General features: G+C 39.8%; 1 protein-coding gene across 5 annotated transcripts in view; it reads right to left on the bottom strand.

Moving 5' to 3' along the window:
* Nucleotides 1–25,416, bottom strand: part of DPP6 (dipeptidyl peptidase like 6) — a 554,044-nt gene that overhangs the window by 21,580 nt on the left and 507,048 nt on the right. For all 5 annotated transcript variants that reach the window (XM_040548017.1, XM_040548019.1, XM_040548016.1 and 2 more), the window contains exons 12-16: nucleotides 24,823–24,861; nucleotides 19,061–19,168; nucleotides 18,430–18,521; nucleotides 16,842–16,889; nucleotides 14,804–14,922 (exon numbers count right to left, since the gene is read on the bottom strand). In XM_040548017.1, coding sequence (XP_040403951.1) covers nucleotides 14,804–14,922; nucleotides 16,842–16,889; nucleotides 18,430–18,521; nucleotides 19,061–19,168; nucleotides 24,823–24,861 — 406 coding nt within the window. The remainder of the gene's footprint in view (nucleotides 1–14,803; nucleotides 14,923–16,841; nucleotides 16,890–18,429; nucleotides 18,522–19,060; nucleotides 19,169–24,822; nucleotides 24,862–25,416) is intronic.

Genomic DNA, 25,416 nt, shown 5'->3' with positions numbered 1-25,416 from the left:
GTCAAAGCATTTCCTTCCTTGTGTGAGGCGTCTGGCCAAGTTTTTCAAAAGACAGAAAGTAACACATGTGGATGGTTCCAAGTAGGAACCTGGAAAACCTACAAAGTTCAAGAAACATTGCAAGTACACTCATCCATTGTAGTGACTTGACGAGCTATGAAGAAGAGGAGAATTTGCTATAAAAATGAGGAGCTGTAAAAACGTTAGGAGAATTTGTTTGCAGATTTCCTAAACGTGATAGTATGAGTGTGCGCCCGAAGATGTAAATACCAGGAGGGAAACGTTCCAGCTCACATGGGGATCGCTGGCTTCCCCAAAGACGATGGTGTTTTGTTCCAGTATGTTGGTTCAGATCTTCAGCTGGTAGAATGGATCTGAACAGAGAAATCCCCATACTGAACTTTCTTCTTTTTCATTTTTTTTCCCAATTTCTTTTCTATCTCCTGCACTTTCTAATTGAATCCCTTATTAATTTAACCTCCTTCTATTCAATTTGAATTCAGGCTTTCTCCAAGCTTTGATAAGAGACGAAAGCAAAGATTCAACCTTTGTCCCTGTGTTTTAAATATACTTAACTTTCTTATAGGATTAACATATGCTAATCCTAAAGGAAATACCACATGTAGAGGACCATTGTCTGTATTCCCTGCCTACCTTGGAAAGTCTCTGGATACCTCAGGATGCTCAGGAAGGTTGTGCGCTCTACATCCTTGGAGCCTTCCAAGACAAGACTGGGTAAAGCCCTGAACAACCTGGTCTGACCTCTTTTCTGACACTGCTTTGAGCAGGAGGTTGGACTAGAGACCTCCTAAGGTCCCTTCCAACCTGAATTTTCCTATGATCCTGTGGTTCTGTCATTAAAAAATATTACAAATGGCAATGCTGTCATGATGGAGAGACTGTGCAGCCATGTCCTCACCAGATCACCCAAAGCTGCATCCCTCGTGGAGTGGTGGAAGGGCAGAAAGAACCTTGCAGTCCCTGTCGATCCTCCCAGCTCCTCTAATAAACCTCTTGACAAATTCAAAGGAACAGTATATCTCCTTGCAATTACAGCATGAGAAAAAATATTCTCTTAGTGCTGTTTACAGTCCATGAACACTGACAGAGTAAAGCCTCATTGCAGATTTTGTATTTGTAGATTTTGTATATATTATAATTTGATTTAGATAACCTTAATTTATTCTTTCCTGTAAGTAAAATTTTCTTGCAAATAAATAATGATATCCTAGCTAGTTAAGTAATAATTGACACTTGATATTGGCTATTTAAAAGAAAACACAAAAAACATTTCTTCTCATTGCCTAGTTATTAAGCTGTTTTCATCTCATGAGTTCTCAGGCTTTAATATATCCTTAATGTACTGACTGCATTAATAAAGCACTAAATAAGTGTCGTGCAAACAGAAAACAAAAGCCTGCAATAAACCGTACAGCTGGTCCAGCTGGCAAACAAGGTGAAAGAAGCAGTTTTCCTTGGAGGAAGCCTTAAATCTTGCAGGATGGTAACATCTGTACTATCCACTACAGAATAATGAGTTCAAGCAAGGTCGCTCATATAGCTGGAAATAACGCACATGCACCCTAGTCTCAGCATGCAGGAGGCCACTGCCTGATTTGTGAAGCTTCATTATATGAAGCATGAGAGGAAGCCTGTTGTCATGGTCATTTGTCTCCTACGAGTGGAGTTCAAATAAAATTTTGTACATATGGAGTGACCAAATGACAGGAACCCTGGCTGGAAGCAGATGATGGATCGCCTGCTTCTGAGCAATGCCAGACAGCTCATATTTACAAGCAAGAGTCAAAATCTAAACAGGATCAGAGCAGGTAAAAGCAAGGAACGAGTAGTGCTTTGCAGAATAAAATAATTTTAAAGGTCATAGGAGTTTCACTTTCATTCCACAATCCTTTTTTTATTTTTTCCAAGCAGTGGAAATTACAGGTGTTTTTAGTTTTTTTTTTTGTTGTTGTTAAATATTCACACATATTTCTTTTCACTTACTCTATGTCACTATTTATGGGTACTTCTATACTTTACACAGCATTAAGGATGCATAATAATATGGGAAAATATTTTATAGCATAAATGAATGGTTTACTAAAAGGAAGCCAATGTGACTGGAACATCCAGAAAAGTCACCATTTTATTTAATTAATCTCAGACTCCTTTAATAACTATGTTGTTAACAGCCAACAGAAAAGAAGTTCTTTAAATTCCAAACTACTAATAACGTCCTATCTTTTCCTGGAGAAAAAGCTCTTGTGATAGCTTCTGCTTGTGCAAAAGGGATTTTTCTTATCAGCCTGCTGTTTGAAAGTCGTACAGGCATGCGAGCGAGGGAGAACATCCCCAGCCGTGCTTCACCCTTGGGACTTCTGACCCCTGAACTACGCACAAAGGCACTGAGACACGAGAGCCAACCTTAGCTGTTAAGTAAGAAAGGAAGTCAAGTGAATGCAAATGTGAATTATATAGTAATTATAATATAAATAGGACCCTCAGATTAAGTCTGTGCATGCTTTCAAACAGCAGAAACTAATTTAAGCTTCATAACCCTCAGGAACAGTTCCAAGAGGTCACAGTTTGCCTCGAAGCACTAATTACAGCCTCCCGCTACTGGGTATACAAAAAGCCAAGCGTCATCATAATCACCCCTGTATGGGAAACCTCTCTGGTCACAGCAGATAACAGTCATCCCGTGACACAAAATGTGAGCATCAGCTGCAGCCGCAGGGCTCCTTTGGTGGGGTGGGAAACCTGCACCCACGCCACTGGGTCCTGCCCAGCTCCTGGAGGTTGTTGTCACATCATAGGGTAGTCAGATACACTTCAGATTTACCTCCAGTTTTCAGATATTTTGGCCAGGAAGCCTGGGGTGTGGAGCAGCACAGGGATAGTGCACTCCTGGAGGATTCCTGTCCTGCTCCACCCAGAAAGACACCACCATGCCCTTCATAACACAGGGTGTCTAACAACAGCTCTCCACCCCTTACCGTACACCCCAGAACAGGCCAAGGACATCTCAAATGGTCCAGAAAATCTGACCCTCTGTGAGCTGCAGGTAAGGCAGTAAGTAGCAAACCATTCTGTTGATGCATATCACAACATTTAGTGTGCTGGAAAACGATGTAACTCTGGGCCAGCAGATGAAAACCATAATTTGGTCATGAATAATAGAGACCATAGATAGCAGTCTACTCTGGGGTGCAGCAGTAACAAGCTGTACTCATCTGATGGCCACAAAACACTCCCAGATCCTTTCTCTGTGGTTCCCTAAATAATTTAAACCAATGTTGCCTGCTTCCACCCTCCTTGGATACTTGGTCCCATTCCAGCATCCCATCCCACTCCCTTGGATGATCATAAACGGTTGTCCAACCATCCAGCAAAAGAGCAGAACAGCTTCTAGAACTGATCCCAGAAGAAAAAATATGTATAGGTACATATATTTATTTAACATTAAATTTACATTAAGATCAGATGCTGGACCCAGCTCGAATTGAGGCACTGGTGGTGGATCCTTGGGAAAAGCCCCAAAGCTGGACAGAAGATGGGGGTGCCTTTTTCAGCAGCAGCACTGACTTTGTCTTCCAGTCTTTGTGGACATAAAGTGTTATGGTCCTGATGAAAATTACTACAGGGTGCTTTATAAAGTGTCATTGCTTCCCAGTAAGGCAAGCTGGGGCACAGAGAGGCATGATTGGTCGCGACTGCAGGTAGAAACCACCTTCCCCAGAGCCTGGCAGCTCTCACTTACTGCACCTGCAGTAAAGAAAGCATCTAAAACTGGCTCTCAGTCTTGGCTGGGGTCTGCAGAGCATGGGTATGCTGAAGTGTGCTGGCAGCTGGTGCATACCCCATTGGTAAAATCTGAGTATCAACCTTCCGTGTCTGCTTAAACCGGGACGTGCCTACTGTGCTTCTCTGTCCATAGGCTTTTGACTCAGTTAATAAAACTCCTGTCACAGCACTAGTAGTTATTTCAGCATCTAATTAAGTCTCTTTAGACTACCTCGACGACATCATTTATTACAGTCCTTGCCAAAGGTCACCTGAAATGCCAAGCGCTGGCCCTCTTAGCAGGACCAACTGCACTTAGAAAGCTTTTACTTGAATTTCAGCAATAAGTGCTTCAGAGATGTTTTGTCATTACCACGATGGGCAGTTTTATGATACTATTAGTTGACAGTCAACCCACATGCTCCACAAATACTGCCAAGCAGCAGGCTTTCTACATAACTTTGTTTCAGAGGGCATTAAATATAGGCATTTTCCTTCTGTGCATTTAATGTTGGTTACCTGGGGAGGTTAAATAGGAACTTTGGCTCTTCTCTCAAAAGAAAGAACAAGGTGTTTTACCATAAAACTACATTAACTAAGCACTCCCCCTGTATTTTTGACAGGCAACCTCTTTTTCTTTGTTCACATTCTTCCGAAAAGATCAGTCATAGACTTATAGATTCACAGAATATCTTGCAAGGGACCCCCAAGGATCATCGAGTCCAACACCTGGGTCCCCAGAGGACGACACAAAAGCAAACAAACAAACAAACAGACCCTGTGTCTGAGAGCACTGTCCAAACGCTCCTTGAACTCCAGCAGCTCGGTGCCATGCCCACTGCCCTGGGCAGCCTGTCCCAGTTCCCGATCACCCTTTGGAAGCAGAACCTTTCCCTAACACCCAGCCTGACCCTCCCCTGTCCCAGCTCCATGCCGTTCCCTCGGGTCCTGTCGCTGTCCCCAGAGAGCAAAGCTCAGCGCCTGCCCCTCCGCTCCCCTCGTGAGGGAGCTGCAGGCCGCCATGAGGCCTCCTTCCCTCAGCCTGCTCTGCTCTGGGCTGAACAAACCAAGGGACTTAAGCTGCTCCTCACACTTCTTCCCCTCTAGACCCTTCACCATCTTTGTTGCCCTCCTTTGGACACTCTCTAATAGTTTTATGTCCTTCTTATACTGTGCCACCCAAAACTGCACACAGTACTTGAGGTGAGGCTGCACCAGTGCAGAGCAGAGCAGGACAATCCCTTCCCTCGCCCAGCTAGCCATGCTATTCCTGATCCACCCAAGGTTCAGCTGGCCCTCCTGGCCATCCTTCCATACCAACTACAAGGAGCAAACTGCACACACATACATACCCAAGGACCCTCAACATCATAAAAGCCATAGGATGGTATTTCTGCTTCCACCTGCGTGCCCTCCTCATGGCTGTGTTGGGTCTTCCAACTCCTAACACTCAGAGCTTTATACAAACATATAATACATAATGCCATGCTTTAAACCCATATTGGGTTATTACCTTTTTTTCGTAACTACTTTGCTGCTTCTATAAATCAAAATTCAAGAGACCACTGATTGCCAGCCCTGTCTCCAGAGGCACTGAGTGACATTGTGGTGACACAGGAGCTGGTCTGGCAGGAGTCCCACACCGCAGCGTGCCGAGGGGCTCCTCTGCTGCACCAGGCTTCTCCAGCTCCCACTGTGGCTGGTGGGATTTTAGAACACTCAGCACCTGGGAGGATTGGGCCCGTGCTTATTAAGGGCTGTGATGTAATTACAGACCGGTTATTGAATTGCTATTGAGATGAAATGTTGCACGGTGCTGTGAGCTAACAGCAACTGTGTGCAACCATGCCTTGTTAGCTCTTCACTCTGGTATGATTTAATCATTTTACATGCTGTTTTTGTTACGGGAGTGCTCTCCTGCATGCTAATAGCTGAGTTGCTGCTATGAAAGTTGTTCTGCAGTGAAGGGATTGAAGATTCACTGAATCTTTCAAAACCACTCTGGTATTTTATCCTTCCAGGAGCCTCTGTGCCCTTATTGTCACTGCACATCTGAGCACCACAGTTAGTAATGGATTTTATTTTCACAACATCTCTAGGAAGTTTGAATTACAATACTTTTTTGAGTTGAAAGGAGCTTGTGGCAGAGGAGAAAATCAAACCTGTGTCTCCTAACTAGCATTTTGCAGCTTAACTTTTCAGACCACTGTTATCAAACATGTCTTTGAACTCTTCAGGTATAGATATGGACCATCAAATTAAAACAAATATTATAAAAACCTGTTTCAAAGTATAGAAATCATAGGTGTTTACATTCAACACAGGATTTAAAGAATCCAACAGTACTCTACAATTAAAATGATAGTTTTCTTAGGGAACAAAGAAAGCAATCCACCTACTTCATTTGCAGATGTATTTGTCTAAATATTCAGTTGTTTTATAGTTCATAAACAGCCAAAAGTATCCAAGGAAGATCTATGCTATGTACATTGATTATTATTGCACAGATTTTTTATTTTTAATTTTTTATTTTTTTTCTTTACATGAGAATAATGAATACTAAGATCAATCTGCTTCTAGGAACATTATTGATGAGACCATTATATGCCAGATTTCTGTGTGATATGTAAGGCAATGCATTAGCAATATAACTAGGTTTTGTAAACCAAACATTAACTTATGAACTTGCTCTGTGGAATGGTAGACATGTTGATTTAGGGCTCTCCTGTCATCTGCTTGTCCACATCTACTATAAAAATCCCCATTTCCAGGTTTTCCATTGATTTCAAGGGATGGTGGGTCTGGCCCACACAGCACAGGTTAAAAGGTCTGATTAAATGAAGGAACTGAGAAAAATGTAGAAAGAGGTTCATTATTCTCCTGCCTCAAGGCATGAGCCAACCTCTTATTGCAAGAGCTGGGCAGATATGTCCCTGATGGGTACATTATTGCAAAAATCCTGAAGAGGGTAATTATGCAGCTTCCACTGACGGAGACAGGCTGTGGAGCTAGACCCACTTCTGGTCTGTTCCAGTAGCCAACGGTGCTTTTCCTTGGAGTGCTGTCTTGCAATATGAGGAAGGAAATGGGGGTCATGATACTTGGCTTGAGATGTGGCCATAGGCAAGTCACTAATTCTCGCTGTACCTCTGCTCCCCACCTGGTAAAAGCATGAAAATGATCTACTGGGGAAAGGTTGCAAAGGGCTTTATGCGTCTTTCCATAACTCAAATTAAACGCTCAGCACTGTATTTATTTTATCAACAATAAAATTTCTATTGCCTCTTCCCTGTATCTTGATAAATCTCAATATAGAATTATCTGGAGACATTAAATATTAAGCTCTTCATGTTCAAAATGACATAGATATACAAATTGCTGCCAATAATGCCCCTGTGATGATCCCATCAACCCCTCATATTAATGGAGAAACTGAAGCAAAATGCAATTTGATTCACTCATGATGAAAGACAAAGGTCATGATCTTCCTTACTGTAGCAAAAATAATTCAGACACTTTTATTCAGAAAACAACTCACTAGCAGTAGAAGTCCCTCTGTTTTTGCGATGAATATTACAGAAGAAAATTTCTCAGGAGTGAAATGCCAAAACTAGCAAATTTTTGTGAAGATAGTTGATGGTTAAAAATCATATATCCAGGTTTTTATGGAGTTTTCAGGGCAAACACATTCCCAAAACTAAGCATTATAAACTCAACATTATAAAAAGTACAGATGAAACTGCCTGAATTGATAAGAAGATGTAGAAGATAAAATGTTATTTTGTTGGAGTGAAATTTGTCAATAAATCCAAGTGCTTTATCGATTTAATTTAGCTTTTCTTTGGGGCACACTCAAGCCTGGCTGAATCAGCTGGTAATCCCATGAGAAAATAAAATACTACAAGATTTTCCAAAATAAATATACTCAGAAAAGACAATGTGTTTATGCAGAGATGGCATCTAAGAATAGGCACAATACTAGAAACAACACACAGAATTTTATGTTTACTCACATTTAAAAAAATCCTATTTTTTAAATCCTTGGACTAAACTATAGAAGTGGTAACAGTGCTGGATGCTGGCATTTCAGAGGATGTTCCCACCCAGCTGGCTGCTGGCTGAGCTTATCTCACACTGCACAGCCCTCGGCTATGCAGCACACGAGGCGGCATCCATTATCCAGTTTTCCCACTTTTCTTGCCACTTCCATCCTCCTTTAAAAGTTGTTTTCCACGGGAGTGCTGGGTTTTAGTAAAAAGTCACATTATTAATGCAGGAGAGGTGATAGTTAGTGGTCACTAACTGGCTTTAGAATGACTGTACTAATCAAGGATGCGAACCCCCTTCCAAATCCTAGCCCTGACAAGCACAAAAACCACGCTGATGAATTCTTTTTAAGCAGCCCTCATTGCAAATTAATGCTTTCACTGAATGTCTTTTTTAACTTAGACCCACCTACACAAAAGATTTCTGTGTGCATGGTGTTGTCCAGAAGTATAACATTTTGGACTTGTGCCATCCATGTGGGCAGGAGCTTGTGCTGTGACCACATGAGAGGACAGAAAAAGAGATTTCTAAAATGGTTCCACAACATGGTTTTAGACCTCTTCATACTGGAAGGCCAAGCCTTGCTAAAACATTCTCTGGATTCTGCAGGGTTAAAATGAGATTAAAGCTGATGTGAGGACAGCCTGCCACGAAACAGAGCTAGATGATTTGATGCAACTTGGTAGTGAAAGTCTTTGTTGACTCCAAAAAAACTCAGGAAAACAAAAGAAAAATAAATGCTCATTTTAATGTTCAGAATAAACGTAATAGGTGGAAGTAGCAGGTAATGCTACTAAGTTCTCACATGTTCAGATGATGTTTCTATATCCCTCCAAGAGGGAGAAAGAAGATAATTCAGTTCTCAGGAAACATTTTAAGGAGCTGAGAAGTTTATAGCTACGTGCTGGCTCTGTAAATAATAAACTTGCAGCACTCATCTTTAAAACTCATAGCTACAATGACAGGACAAGTTATATGTACAATAATGTGAGGAATTTGACTCAGATTATCATTAAATTGGTTGCATTGCTTCTTTATTAGTGTGAATCATTCTCTCAAAGGAGATCCTTAAATTACAACATTTTCCTACACTGTGCTTTTGTACTCCTTGCTCTGTTTATGGGACTGAACCAGGATGTTATCTGGCAGAACCAAAGAGCTATAAATCTCATTTTTTATGAATAATCCGGCCAACAGGCATCATTCAGCACTGCAGGACCAGGAGTGTACTTACAGTGCTATTGACATTGTAGCTGCTGTTTCAGAGGACATACCTGGGGAAAAGCAGACCTATACCCAGATAAATCCCTTTCCCATTGGTTCTTTAGGCATATTATCAAGCACAGCTCAGTTACAACATATCATTTTTCTCTACAGCTACAAAACTGACTCCTAGAAAAGGCAGAAATGACTTCATTCCTGCTACCTGTGATTACTGATCTACAGCATCTAGGCTGAGCTACTGATAACTGCATTACTAGAGAGAACTTTGAAATCAGGTGATAATACTTCAACATTTTTGTTAGAAGAGCCTACTTTCCTTTCTCCAAAGAGAGAGACAGCTTTAACATAATTTGACCTGCACATATTGACACTAAAGACTACTAGTCAACTACAAACAAAAAGAATCCAACAAAAAAGAATCTTCAAAGAGCTTGGATAAACTACAGTGCTTGTAATTTGTTTTGAACCAGAACAATCTTACCATTTATTGAAAAATAGAAAGGACTTGAGACCTTGAGAGAAAAAGCATTCCCTGTTCTAAGGTACACTGTCGTCTCTTTTCAAAATGAAAGATGATTTTTTTTTTTCCAAATTGGTCAATAGACAAAAAGATAACACACAGTGCAGTGGCAAAGGCAGTTCTGTATCACCAGCAACCATGCTGAGCATGAGGCAATAGTTTCCTCTTAGTCCTTATTATAGTCCTCTCCCCTCTGCATAACTACTAATTTTCTTTGTGTCATCCTTAAAAAAAATGATTAATCCCTTCCTGATAATGCATGATTATGGAGAACTTTAATTAGCAGGCTGGTAGGCATTCCATGAACAGCACGCACCCCTATCATTTTCATCACATATTAAATGGCATTAATTGCAGCTATGTATGCATGGGCTAGAAGACTTCCTCACCATTCCTCTTGTCTCAAAGCTAGCAGGCATTAACCCTTTATGGGGAAACTCATGGCTCCCCAAAGACATAGAGCTGGCCAAGATCAGCTTAAGGCTAGGGTGAGTTGATGTTGACTGACCAGCTAATTCAGAGGAAGATATGATGCAGCTGCCTGCAATAGCAGGGACTTGAACTCCAGGATCTGGAAAATCTTTGTCAATTCCATGTGTTTAAGCCAAATCTCAGTGACTTCAAAAACACATTTTATGAGAGTGAAGACACTGGAACCAAACCTGCTACACAGAGTGTCAGAGTACAAGGTAGCCTGCAATAAAAGTGGTTGTGCATCCTTTCTTTCTCCATGAATGACTTTGTTAACACTCAGGTTTCAATTGTGTTGGTGAGTAACACTGGGGAGCAAGGGATGGAGTCACTGAAGATGAGGAGCACCTATTTAAAATGGAAATGCTAAAACATTACAGAACTGGCAGCAGTTATGGTCTTGATAAGGTTTAATTCTTGCAAAGGAGAAGCAATCCTAAAAATGGTCTTTAGTGCATTACTAGCTCAGTGTTTTTCAGCTCTGCACTTTATCTACCTGAATCCCACTAAATAAACATGAAAATGTTGCTTTTCACAGCCAAAACTTGTTATTTCTTACACTTTTATCTATATAATTGAATTTTACATGGTATTTCAGATGAGAAAAATCCATCCTCAATTAAATTTAAGTATAAGGTAGCAAAACCCTTCCATCCAGATTTTCCTTCTCTTTATCTTAAAGGGAATCAGTGGCAGAGCCTGTGCTGGTTTATGAGAGGAGACAGAAGTGTAAGCCCATATTTTGTGATGAAGGTGACAGTAGGAGTGACCTTGCTCCAGTACATATTGCTTTTTCAACAGTGTCTCGACGAGATAATCTAAGAGCAGTCTGCAAAGCATCATGCTTCCTTAGATCCTACTACAGTAATTCAATCATGAGCATATAAAATTAGATGAAAAATAAGGTAACTAGCCTTCTGGGACTGAGTGATTGCAATGTTGCCTACTGACAGTAAGCATTACATTGTCCTCTTGAAAGAGAGGTTACCTTTTATTATAGCAAACTTCTCTCATTTCAGCCTGTGCTGAGTAGCACTGCTGTTAAGGACAGCAAAAAAGACAATTATATGCTGCCTCTAAGGTACTGAAGCAGTGAGTAGAAATCTTCCAGCTCTCTACCTTTTACCTGCCAGACTTCTTGCCAGACTTTTTTTTTTTTTTTTTGAATAGCTATACGTTTTCCCTTTCCAGTGCCTTTCATTTAACTGTCACAGAGTACATTATAAGCATCAGTTGGTTAATCAAACCTTACAAAGCTTTCCATCCATTTTAGAGAGGATAAGCTGAGCCACAGTTGTGTCTGAATCTCTAAACACAGTGAAGTTGGCAACTGAAGATTGCAAAGTGAGTTCTTCAAAGGGTTAGAGAGAAACTGAGGTATGGCGGAGGTTAGTCTCTAACTGTCTATATAGAAATGGTTTTCAAGCCATTGAAAACTCCATATAAATATTTGGCCATGAAATTGTCCTATGGACAACTGAGAAAATATGAATTCTCAAAATATTACAGGGTTGGTCAAAGTAAAAACATTAAGTTTAGCTAAGTTCAAAGATACATATAAATCTGACACTGTGTCAGAACATGGTTACTGCTACAAACACACATTTGTGTAGCCAGTCACAGAGTATACAGCAAGATCCATGCTGTGGGTGATTTTTTACAGTTTAGATGGAGGAGAAAGCACAAAACAGCATTAGGTATGGTTTGCCACTGTCTGGATATTAACACTGACTCCAGGTGTGAGTAGCCTGAGAAGCAGTGGAGAAGGAAGCCTCCTGTTAGTGGATGCAAGTGATTCTCCATCAAACTGCAACAGCTGTATAAGAAGTTTTTGTATCTTATAACCATAAGCCAAACTTTCTGGGAAGCATCTAAATATGAATTCAGCCTATGGCAGGGTGTTCAAAATTCTCCATCCGACTCCAAGAGCCTGATGCACATGATACGTTAAGACATCCACCCTCCATTCTCTGCATATTCAGCATAGCCACCAAAGTCTGAGGGAATGATTATTTTGTCCAGAAGTCTGCATTTCACACAGAAGCAATGATTCCCCTTTCAAGACCCACTTTGGCTATAACAGGAACCAAAGGGAGTTGACTCTGCTGTAGATGTGAACACAGCAGACAGCTGATGTTAAATGTGTCCTGCACAAAATGTTCTAAAAAGAAACATACCAGCAAACTTCTTGAAAGTAAAGAACTTTAAAAAATACAACTCTCATTTATGTAAGAAAGGAAAATCTACCAAATTTAATGGACTTTTATAAAATCATTGAAAATGGAAATCTTGCCAGGATCTCTGTATTTTCTCATGCACACGCATTTTGCAAAGGTATTTGAATGGAGATATTGACAGTAGTTCCAAGGTTCAAGCTGTGATGAGGTTCAAGCACTGCATGGAGAGTAGAGTTCGACAATTTAGTCTTGTATAATTAAAATTCAGACAAAGATATATTCAGCAGATGTAAACAGATCTAACACTAATGACCTGATAATGGAGGTATTGTTTGCAGCAGCTGAGGATCTAGCCCACAGTTTGTTATGCAAAATGATTATCTTGTGTATCTGGATTAATGTACACTCTAATAAAATTCATTAATCTCTTCAGGTAACACTTCAGGTTTTTTGTAAATGAGATATAATACAATACAAACATATCCCCAATGTTCAATAAGATCCTTTAGAAACCTTAATATTGTTATTCACAAAGACTTCAAATTACGGCAAAACAATTATCTTGGTGCGATGGAGATGGACACAGTTTCTATAAGCTATTGACAGCTTTTCTTGAAATGAATACAAGAATAACAATACACAGGGCTTTTCTTGTCAAGAGACAAACGTCATAAATATAATAATGTTCACTACATTACTGAATATTTAGTGGGAAATTACACTTCCCTGCATATGTCTGCCACATAAGTCATAGATTTGCAGATAGTCCATTAAGATAATTACCCATTGTACTGTCAGTGTTACTTCACTACATTGTATTGCCATGTATTTTTTTAGTCTACTTATAAATGTCTTCAAAAATACAGCCTGTCTTTCCTTCTTGGGGCAAAACACATTCTATGAAATGTATAGACATTTTGGTTGGTACGTATTGGGTTTATGTGGCCAGGTTCTGGTAGCAGGGGGCTGCAGGGTATGAGGAGAGCCCAGCAGCTGCCCCATGTCAGATCAGAGCCAGGTCCATCTGGCCAGAGCTGAGCCATGACTGATGCTTGTTGGGCCTCTGGGAGAGCAGATTTAAGCGAAAAAAAATGCTGTGCTACAGCGGCTGAGAGAGAAGAGTGAGAAGTGTGAGAGCACCAGCCCTGCAGCCCTCAAGGTGAGTGCAGCAGGAGGGCAGGAGGTGCTCTAGGCACGGAGCACAAGTTCCCCTGCGGCCTGTGGAGAGGCCCCTGGTGGAGCAGGCTGTCCCCCTGCAGCCCATGGGTCCCACACGGAGCAGATCTCCACGATGCAGCCCGTGGAGGAGCCCCCAGTGGAGCGGGTGGATGTGGCCTGGAGGAGGCTGTGGCCCATGGAGAGCCCCCGCAGTAGCAGGCCCCGGGCCAGAGCTGCAGCCCGTGGAGAGGAGCCCACGCAGGAGCAGGGGGTCTGGCCCTTTATCTTGATTATCCTGGTTGTTTCCCATGTTGCCATCTCATATACCTCTTCTTTATCATTGGTGTGCTCCACAGTTGCTGACACCAGTGAATATTTGCTATTCAAAGAAGGTGATGTCCATGCACCACCTGACTGCTCTACAACAGCATACACAACAGCTACTCTTCTTTATACATACTTTTTCCTGAGCTGCTGAAAATCAGGCCTTTCTTGCTGGCATGCTGCTTTGCCAGACTTTTTTAGGGGTGTACAGCCATTTGAGATACTTCAATCATGGCACTGGTCAACCAGTAAGAACAATGCTTACCCATACAGGCATGGGAGCTGCAATCCAGTTCTGTGTGTATGCACAGTGTGGGTAATTTAGGATAACTAAGCAGAATTAAATCACATAGGATCAAATGTTACGGAGTTCTTCATTGATTCTTAACAGAGCTGGAGAAAGCTGGCTTTTACAACTCTTCTCCAGGAATATCCTGTAAGGTGTTTTCAACACAGAAAACCTCTGTTGGGCCTGTAGATTATTTCAAGCTAAGGGAAATGTAAGATGAATGAGCAGCAAAACAACAGATATTCTGTACTCGCCCACCAAGCACATTGTCCATTAGATACTTTTCTGCAAACTTATTTTTACTGGCAAACTGTCCTTTGACGGCAACCTATAAACTTTGAAATCCCCCAGTTCACGGTACTGGTGTGAGGAAATCCTTACAATCAAATCAGCAGAGTTAATGCATTTGGAACTTAGTTCCAGTCACCCATGGTTAATCCCACCTTGCTGTTTTTTTCTCTCATAAATTTACTGATGTTTATCTCCTCTAGGTTTTGCTCCTATTTTAACTTCAGGATGCTTGGACCGGCTAAAGGAACTTGCCTCTGTCTTCAATAGTAAGATGTACACAGAAACAGGTTGCACACATGTTTTATAGTTCAAAAACCCAAACCAACCAACCAACCACAACCACCACCAAAAATAACACACAAAAGAAAAAAAAAATTGAGTAAAGCTTTAAAAGTGAAATGACACAGATATTTAGGGCCTATCTTTCAAAACTACCCACAGGTTCATAGGATATCTGAAGACAACCATGCCTAAATCCTATCCTTAGACACAACAGTCACAAAAACAAAACCAACATACCTTCACATGTCAGTAAGAAGTATTCCAGGTTGTGACTGAATGATGCGCTGAAATAAGTACAGTTTTCAATCAGATCACAAGACAGACACTGCCTGTTGAAGTTTCCATTTGTGCTTGCGCTGAAAAAGTTAATACAAGTCCATGAAGGTCACTGAACAAATGTTATCTGGAAGCAACATTATTTGAACCTCACTGTACTGTAGAACAAGAACATAAATATAATGTGCTCAACATTAGCAAGAGACAAAGCATTTCCATTTGGTTGCGTTTAAACAGCAGTAATGGCTTTTTTTTTTTTTTTTTTTTTTTTTTTTTCCTGAATGGACAATATATAAGCAGATACTGATATCTTTCTTTACAAGGTCAGATGGTTATGTAGGATGGTACAGTTTTTAAAACAAAATCATCGTTGCAATTCCACAAGAGGAAGTTATGATTTAGCGAATGAAAGCATGAAATAAAGGAGTAGTGTTTCTACACCAATTTATATTATAGCAGACAATAAAGGACTGGAATTGCTTTCTTTAAGTTTCTAACTGGTTGCCTCACTGTTTTGGTTTGGTAGCAGCTGTCTCTGAGGCTAAAGGTATTTTCAGGAATTTAAACAGTTGATGTTACAATGTCCAAATAGAAAGAAAAGATATTTTGAAGAAGGTAACATGGTCTGTCCATATTTTCAGAAGCATTTTGTGAGAACCTACTGTAGATTGAAGAATGAATTACTGCTTATTAACAAATATTAATAAATAAAATTTTGCAGTGCTATGGCATGTTGCAACTTCATGGTGCTTCAAGAATATTAATTAATATATCTTTCCAGTATTGCTGTGAAGTAGATGAGTGGTTTTGCTACCATTTCAAGGTAAAAAGAGATGAGGCTGAGCAACCTATTTAGGGCCACCACAGACTCAACTGAGCAGCTCTTGGGATCTTGTTTAGGGTGAGATCATGTTTCAGACTACCCAATGCAGGAAATCAAATGAGGCCAATGTCACTGTGTAATCAACTTAAAGTTGAGGACATTCACGTTTTGGGCATCTTTTTCCCTGTTATCAGTGTGGGGAGGTGAGGTTAGTAAGGTTTTCTGAGCAACTGTGCCTGGACTCAGCTTTTAAAGTGACTTTTTCTCCCATCTGCTGATAGAAATTAATGGTCAATATGGCTTTGATTTTTTTCTTCCCTATTTTCTGTTCTTCAGGAAAATAAACACTGACCTGAACTACTCTTAAAAAATGTGGAATGCAGCAAACAGGAAAACATAATTAAAAAGAAAAACGTGATGAAATTGTAGATAATATAGTTTGCTCTAGTTTTCTCCCCACTGAGGGAAAAAAGGTATGAAATCATGTTAGAGAAGGAAAATGTACTGACAGTCCCTTATAAAATGATGCTATCACCAGCCCTGCCCTTCATTACAAACACCAAGAAGAAAAATATAAGAAAATAATGATTCCAAAATGGTTATTTCAGAGTTTGGTTTTCCTCCTTTTTATAATCTATTCTCACAATACTTTGTGATAGCTACACTACCAATAGCTTTCTATAAACTAACCTTTTATTCATTGTACAGTTACTGAGGATACTAAAGTTACCTAGAATTACTGAAAGAAAACACATTTGTAAACATAACATATTGCTTTTTCTTTTCAATCTCCTGAGCAGGTGAAGTGCTATTGATCTTTCATGAAAAGTGCAGTCTGGAAGTATAGAAACAGTTTATACTCTTAGTTTACGTAACTGAATTCTTTCAAGCACTAAGTAGTTTTGTTGGAAAGTTTTGTAACAGGTTATCAATCTTGAGATCAATTTGAAATTTTCAACAAAATGAGAAAATTGCTAAATTTCAAACATTTCCAAATCTCTTACATTTTGTTCACTAATGTTATGTTCGTCTGTCTATTCCAGTGATACATTGCAAGGTGTTGCAATGTCATTAAAAGAAACAGGTATGCAATTGTTTCTACTGCAATCTCTAATGTAATGATTCATGTAAGATTGAAAAGGGAAATTCTGCATTTGACATTAGTAAAGTACAGACCTGTACAAATGTCTCCTTCTTGGCAAATCTTCTGTGCTGTGGAAATAACTGAAAAAAAAAATTTTACAAATATCTTATACAATAACATCTTAATTCACATAGCCATTTGCTTGATCTTGTAAAAGCAAGGAAATTTTAAACTGAAATTAGAAAACATACAGAGGAACATGTCACTGCATCAGCTCAAACAAGTACTTGGTAGGTTGCAATTAAAACAGACATGAAAAAGTTTGGGTCCCGGACTATGCATACCAGTGGGTCAAAAAGGTTCAAGTGGTGAGGATAACGACCTTCACATTTTCACATCAAGGTCTATGGTGCAGAATTACCTTTTAGCAGCTTTTCTTTTTCTCTAGAACCATTTCTATTTCATTTTTATTTCTTTGCACATTGAGCTAGCCAGGGGCTTACATGAAACATATGGAAATGTCCCCTTTGAAAAAGGGAGTTGAACTTCCAGGGAAGACAGCATAAATGAAGAATGCTTCATTGCCCAAGTTTTGTGCTGAGACTGTGGTGATCTGTTCTCCCGGCTAAACAGTGAAAGCCCTGTTCTGCAGTAACAGTGAGGCAGTTTTTCTTGACCTTGAACCTCCTGATGCTGCTGGAGGTGATCAAGCTCAAGGTCCAGAATGATGCCTCAGATGCATTTCATGTGAATAGTGACAGACCACAGGAGCAGACATAGTGGACATAGTGTCTGTGGGGTGAATAGCATGTCAGACAGGATATTCAGCCCTGCTGTTCTCTTTCCAATAATCTGCGCTTACCTAGATGTACATTTTGATTGCACAAATAGTGCATGGTATTTTCTGTTTGACTGGTCAGTGAAAATGCAAACAAGAGCTTTGGTGCTAGTTTGCTTCCTAGCTCTGCCAAGTGCTAATGACCTTTTGTTCTTATTGAAGTTATTGGTAGTTGAGGGCACTCAGCACCCTGAAAGAGCATTATGCTCTGATCATTCAAACTTTATCATATGCCAGAGACTTAGACATTTCAGTGACCTTAAGAAACTGGGAGTTCAGTCTTGTATCTAATGGGTCTTTGCATGCAAACGACTCTATATGGTATTTGATTCCAGACAAACTTCCAAACATTTTAATGTATTTTCATGAAATCTGTCTTAAAAAGTAAAAAAAATATAGAATTTTACTTTACTAGCATAAAGGAGGAGTGTGACTTTTTTGTATTCTAACTAATTTTTCTATTACATTGCTATATTTGAAGGTCAATAAAGGATTCTGTATAAAATTGACAATCTAGGAAGTCAATGAAAATAGTTATCTTTCCTTCAGAGTTTAACATCTGAAGTCACTGCAGGAGAAAGCATTCTGCTATAGAAATGTATGCTGCATTTATAGTCACAGAGAGAGAGGTTTGAACTGTATATAGAAAATCAAATGAAGACAAGCTATATGGAATGGTGTAGGAGGTTAAACCAAAACAGAGGCAGAAACAGAGGTGTCTGTCTTATCCACATCTCCTTGAGCTCATACATGTCAGATGCATACACGACATCATTGTAACTAACCCCATAGCCCAGTGCTAAGCAGTGGATGACTGATCTGTCAGACCAAAGTTTACTTACATTTTATGCCTCTTTTCATCGTATGCCAATATCTTTGTCACATCCCAGTCACCAGATGTAATAGACTGTAAGTTATCACTGCTGCTGTTGGGCTGCCAAAAATAAAAGAGAATTTGATTTCTTTATTCTTAAAAGAAGATATCTGAGCAAAGCTTCTCTTTGTGTTTCTGTTCTGAGAAAGGGAACTCTCTAAACTCCATTACCTGTTCAAAACAAACCGTGCACCTGCAATTTCCACAGTCTACCTCCCTCCCATATTTCTGTGAAAAGACAGGTATAGAAATAACACAGTGAAAATCATCTTAACTCCACTGAAGATAATGGGATGAATTCAGTACAGAGCAGCTTCAAACCCCTTCCTCTAATCCAGTGTGTCCACAAGCTTCAAATTAATCCTTTCTGGCAGTGCAGGGGTTTACTTATTTATGTACAACTAAGAAGGTATTAAAAAAAACCCAAAAAACAAACAAAAAACCCAATGAAACAATATTGTTTGAAAAGAGATAGTTGATAGACTTTTTCCTTCTAAGTATCTGATTCAGAAATTCATGTTATCTTATGCCTGGTAAACCACCACTGAATGTTTTCCTTTATTCACAAGATCCATGTTCTACACTTGCACCTTCCCTACCTGTGACGATGACATGGCGATGTGGTAGAACTTCCCACGTCCTCCCTGAGGAATGGCTCGCACAAAGAAAAACTTCCGACCATCCTTGGAGAAAATTGGCTCTTCGTTCTGCAAACAGCAAAATTAAGAATTGTGTTCCCATTGAATTACAGTATGTAAAATTAATCTGTGCTGCAAAACCTTGTGAAATTAATTTACAGCGAAGTACAGAGTGCCCTTTAACAGCAACCTGAGGCAAACAAAAAGCCAACTAAAAACTGGAGAAAGTTTTGATAAATACTACTTCTGTGCTGCTGGGGAAGCCAACACCTTTCATCTGGGGAAGTCAGGGAGTCAGGCAGTAAGGAGGGTCCCTTTGGTATAAGGTCACCTCCCATTTGTAAAGCAAAAAGTGCACATCTACAGCTGACTGCTTGGGGCAGTTGGAATCCAGCCTTTATAAATGATTTGAAGCTTGTTGGCACGAGCATGACAAACCCTGTGTACTCTACTGGAAGAACCGATCTATTCCTGTCCTCAGGGAAACACAACTAGCAATATCCTTCAGCGTCTCACCACTGTCTTTTCCTACCCTCTTGCAAGCCTTTATTTCACTGAATTATTTAGGAGAAGGGGGATATCTTGCAAAACCGTCTTTGACTCAGAGCTCCCAGGTGAACGCGGTGAATGACTTTTATTTGGTTACTGGTATGTTCAACCAGAGATAGAGGGGTCTCAGCGCAAGGCAATCAAACAACACATATGGCAAGCAAACACTACATGGAAGTGTCTTTGTTTTTCTTTTTGTACAGGAACCCCAAGGCATATAGGAGGTCTCCTCTGCAGGAGGTTGAACAGTAGTTTACAAGGGGAAGCAGAAGGATGGTCCATATGGTGTGACACAGTAGGTCTGTGTCAAAGGAACTGGCTAGCTGAATGTCCTCTGTATGTTCAATGGCTGGGACTAAAACACAAGTGAACCTCTGCTGAAGGTTCTTGTGGTACCAGGTTTTCCTGGGGACCAGATGAGCCCTGCTTGCCCTGGCCCAGCTTTATGTCTCCTTCTTCTCCAAGGGAGGGCAACAGGGACACTTGCTGAACCTCTTCTGGATCCTCCTCTGGTTCAATATTCGTCAAACACCCCAGCTTTCTGCTTGACAGAGGTTCAAGTGCCACACTGAATCAGCAAGAACTTCCCTGCACAGGGAGACTTATGGCTAATGCAAATGCATACAGCAAAAGGAGAAACATTTTTATTTCTCATAAACTAGCACATTATTCTTACTGTGTTTTCCTTTGCTACCATTTCTTCACTGATTAATTCTTTTCCACTGTTTATTGTTTTTTATCAACACTAAGCTAGGTGTTCAAACTATTTGTTTTTCCTTTTATTTTTTCTTGCTTAGGTTTTCAGTATATTTTAAATTATTCCCATTTACAGGTTGTTGCAGTTGCATGAAATAATGGTTTCATTTGTTTATGACATTGTTTGGAAACTCGAAACATGAAACTCTACATTATTTCCAAATGTCATTCATGACAGGAGAACTTGAAAAATAACTCTGATAACATGAGGAAAACTGCTGCTCCACAAGCTTTCCTTTACAGAGGTAAATAGCAGTGAGCTCACCCTACTTTTCTATATCTGTGCCTCCTGCATTATGTATTCCAGCAATACATCTCTGCCAGGCTTTGTGCAGATTAGTCTGATGTTCGCTCAGCGCTACAGGGGAAGGAGGTGCATGGCACGAAGGACAGACACGAGCTTCAGCACTTGCCTAATGTTAGGAGATAGTCTGTTTGCATGTTCCTGTCGTTGGAAAGACAATGCATTAATGCAACCAGAACCTCGTTTAAGGTCATGACAGAGATGATCACTTATCCTGGATGGCAAGGTGGGGTGTCACCATGCAGGCTGTTGGAACAGGTATTTATAACTAGAATGTAGGGAGCAACACTGGGCATCTGGAAGTGAACTTGGCTTGGGCTGTGGTTCAGCTGATAAACATCAACAGGTTAACAACGTTTAAAATGCTGGTATTTAAACAAACAAAAACCATGCTCTTCATGATGGAATCGCTCCAAAACCTCATGAACATACCTATATGGATTTGTGTCCATGCCTCAAGCAGTACATGGGTTATATTTTATTTTATTTTATTTTATTTTATTTTATTTTATTTTATTTTATTTTTATTTTACTGCTTCTGTGCACGATACAAACTGAGCCTTTGTCTGACTATTACTCACTGAATCCCAAAACACTAGGACAGAATAGCAGTCCTTGAAAATAATGAGATCAATTTAATGCTGGTAGAAGTCAGTACTTTTCCTGTGCAGCAGGTAGGGAATTTCTGGAAGTTTTTGCCACAAGAGGCTTCTGAAAACAGCTGGTCTCAGAAGGTGCAAAAACCAATTGAACAAATTCATGATTCATCAACAAACACTAAAGGAAATAGACACAGATAGAGTCTCGAGGCTCTGTAAAATTTTTATTGTAGGTGCTGGTGAAATATGAGAGGATTGGACTGCAGAAAGCAGCCAGCTCACACCAATTCTTAAATATCCTCTGCTGCTGTGACTTAAAGAGAGAATGATGGAGCTGGGGAAGCAGTGGTCTGGCTCAGTAGGGCATTTCTTAAGTCCTTGTGGCTCTTGTGGTCTTTTTGCTCAGCTAGATCTCTGTATTTAGACTAATGAATTCTACCCAAATAGTCAAGGGCAATTTCCAGAAACCCTTTGCTTTGTGCAGGTGGAGGACTAAGCTGTCCTTATATCAGCTACACGTAGCAATAACTCAGCTCTCAGACTCACACTTATAGGTAAAAAAAAAAAAAAAAAAAAAAGGAACTTCTGTGCAATTCCATAGCAGCTTAATTTGAAGCTTACGCCCAACCACGTGTAGCTCCCTGATCCCATTTGCCTTTAGTGGTCTTGTTCAGGGAGCCGATGTACACAGAGGGGCTGCTGTGAGGAAAGGAAGGAAAAAAGTGCTTGGAGCTGAGTACCAAGAGCCCTCATCATCCTCCAGCTGAAGGAATAATCATTAAAGAAAGGATGACCCTGTGGCTGGAGAATGAATTAGTGGGACTGGCCAACCCAAATCACTAGCAGTAAAAAACAGCAGCAGCAACTCCGTTTCCAGCAACCTGTTTCTTACTGGGTACCAAAATGTTGTCACCAAAGACTTCATTGCTATCTACTGTCACCATCACCATCTGGAAATGGCTGCTTCACAAAAACTGAACCAGATCTGTTTACAGTTATAATCACTGTCTCAGAGAATTTGTACATTTAAGCAAACGTATGAATGAAGGTCAGTCTGTTTTTTATACTCAGAAGAGCACAGGAAGGTATGTAAATAAAAGCATCAAAAACTTCCAAAATCCCTCGGCAACTTTGGTGAACACGTGCAAATTCTTATTTGTGCTAAAGGTTTGAACATCCTGGCCATATCATCTGACACAGAGTGACAGACACTTTCTAGGAAAATGTGCATATTTCTCATTACACTTTGAGTAATTAATCCCATTTTTCAACCACGCAGACAGTGATACCAGTCTCTCTCTTGGCCTGTGTTGAAGAGAGGCTCTCCAAAGTTGCAAGGCTTGAATAAAATTCACTCATGAACTGAAGCCCAGAAAGGAATGCAAGATCATTTACTACGACCTTCTATGCACAGACTATTAAATCTCACTGTGTCACCAAACCACTGCAACAACAACAAAAAAAATTCAAATTCCTGGGCCATATGCCACATCTCAAAACTCCCAGTATTTCAGACGGCTGAAAAATATGAACTCTGTCATCCTTGAAGACTCCCGCATGTCCCTTTAGAGTATCTTCTGCTATTTCACTGATGTTTTTCTCTCCTTGTCTCTTGTTCCCAGCCTACTGTGAAGTTTGCCCCTACCCCAGGAAGATCAGATGAACACCCAAGAAAAAGGTAAAGCTCCTGAACACTTGTGAAACCATGAGTCTGGAGTATTTTGAAGCAGTATTTTAAAGACTGAGGCAAAGAGATTCTTTAGTCCTATTGATTTATATTTGGGATACTTCTCAAAGGAAGGTCTGGCCAATGGAACATACAGAAGGAGATGGCCAACCAGACAGTTGGTGTCTTCTGCAGGGTGGGCTGAATCATTCTCAAGGTCCATTAATTGTCTGACCACACTGCTGACGGCATCAGCTGACTACAGTGGGGAATTGGGCCCTTGGCTCATATGCATACACCTATATTAAAATGTCTCAACCAAGAAATCTTCTTTTGGAGCTGAGTCACACTCCTGTGCTCCTTCAGAGGCCGCCTAATGTGTGATTCATCTCCTTAAAGAGGTTAGAGGAATTGCACTAACATTCAATATTTCCACATCATTCTCATACGCAGATAGATGCACATGGCATGAAAATGACTTTCCAGATTTTTAGATTAATGTGTCACAGAATTAAGGGTAAATACAGAAAATGTAATTATTCTAGTAATCATATATTCAGTCAAAACTAAAATTTTAAGTACTTTTCTTGTCCGAAATATAGGCAAAAGAGCTCTGTAATTTTTCAGACTCTTACAGATGCTTTGGAAGAGTAATATCAAATGTCTCCAAAGTCCATACCAAGTGTTAGCTTACCTTAGTAAGCACTAAGATGTCTGACCCATTTGTTTGTAATATCCTTCTCCAACCTCAAACTAAATATATGATATTTGGAGATGCACTAAAACAAACTCGTTTTCTCTGAAGGAGGCCCATTAGGAACTGGCACATCACCTACTAGTTGTACAGGATAAAATGCCATCTTTTAATGCTTCCAATGGAATAGGTAAGTGACTAAAGAGACATAGCACTGTAAAACAGATGTTCTTCTAACGTACTGCACTGGGTTTCAGGATAATGGAGGTCTCAGTAAATAGCAATGAAAAGATTAAAAATATCTGGAGATTTATAAAATAAAATAACCCTGTGAAGTAGGTTTTTATTTTTTATTTTTTTTTAAGACACGAAATGGGCAGTTTAATTTTTTCTTGACTTGGCTTGTTTTGGAAGCTTTTGTTCTCTCTTCAAGCCAACACTAGTGTTGTAAATGCAAAGAATACTTTGGCAGAATATTTTTACTCTATACCTAAGTAGAGTAAAAGATTATTTGAAATGCTTGGAGCACAAAATCTATTTCCTCTGTAGAATCGATTTTTATCTGGATCAGACATAGCCCATTGCTATAGGACAGCCACTGGAACAGAGGAGATCATTGTTCTTGCTGTGAACTGATGTATTGCAGTTTCTATAGGTTCTTGGATGCTTTGAGCAAGCTGTGACAAAAATGTGGAATACTTTAAAACTGGAATTGGGAAAATGTAGTGCAAGTACTTTATCTGATATGCTCCTCCCTGTCTGGCAGTCACATATCCCATGAAAAACAGTTCACCGTTGTGGCTGAATTGGTATCAGCAGCTTCTCTCTAAAGAACAGCTTAATCAAATCTGAGATCACTTTACAAACTGACTGCTGGGGAAGTGTTATAAATGATCTTCCAGAGATTTACACGCTCGAAATCTACAGGTTTAATATAGGCAGATGTTGAAAAAAAAACACCCTTCTTTGAAAAAGAAAAGATAAAAGAATAGAAAAATCACATAAATTAAAAAGCTCTTAGGGGCTTTAAATCACTGTTTTCTGTAACACAAATCACACTCCCTTACCTTTCTCAGCTTTAGAATTTTTTTTTTTCTCCTTGGTAGAAGAAAAAAAAGAAAAAAAAATTGACCACAAAGAGAAGATCACTATTACCTGTCTGTGCAGCCAACCTTCACTTTCATCTTCATGTTTCTAAAACAAAATAAGATCGTTAAATAACATTCCTTGCATTTGTTACATGTTGCTTATCAGTGCAGAGAACAGTTGGACTGAATCTGAAAAATTGTGCAGAGGCACGAAAAAAAAAACAAAACTGAGCCTGTGCTTTGGGATCACTGTGTAATCCAGTGACTGCTTTCCCTGTCTTTCAACTCTGATGGATCAGCGTGCACTCATTCAAGAAAACATTCTACTCATACAGACAAAAAAATCTACATGGCATATTATTCCCCAAATAAATAAAGGTTGGTAAAAAATAAATAAAGGTTGAAACCAAGGTTGTTAAGAAAAGACTCTGCACTGTCCTCTATGCACAGTATTGCATCATTTTTTTCAAGGGAAAGGTGTATCAGAACACTATTCTACCACATAAATATCTATGCCAGTTTAAAAGATGGTATCATCTAATATTTACACAGGTAATATCAATGCACATGCATTTACATTCGTATATCTGTTGGAGGTATTAACTAACTAAGGTTAATTATGGATTCCCGTGGATAGAGAAGCAAGGGCATAATGCCATTA

This window comes from Cygnus olor, chromosome 2, assembly GCF_009769625.2.
Source record: "Cygnus olor isolate bCygOlo1 chromosome 2, bCygOlo1.pri.v2, whole genome shotgun sequence".
NCBI lineage: Eukaryota > Metazoa > Chordata > Aves > Anseriformes > Anatidae > Cygnus > Cygnus olor.
Note: the sequence above shows the minus strand (reverse complement) of the source record. Positions and strands in the feature narration are given on the sequence as shown.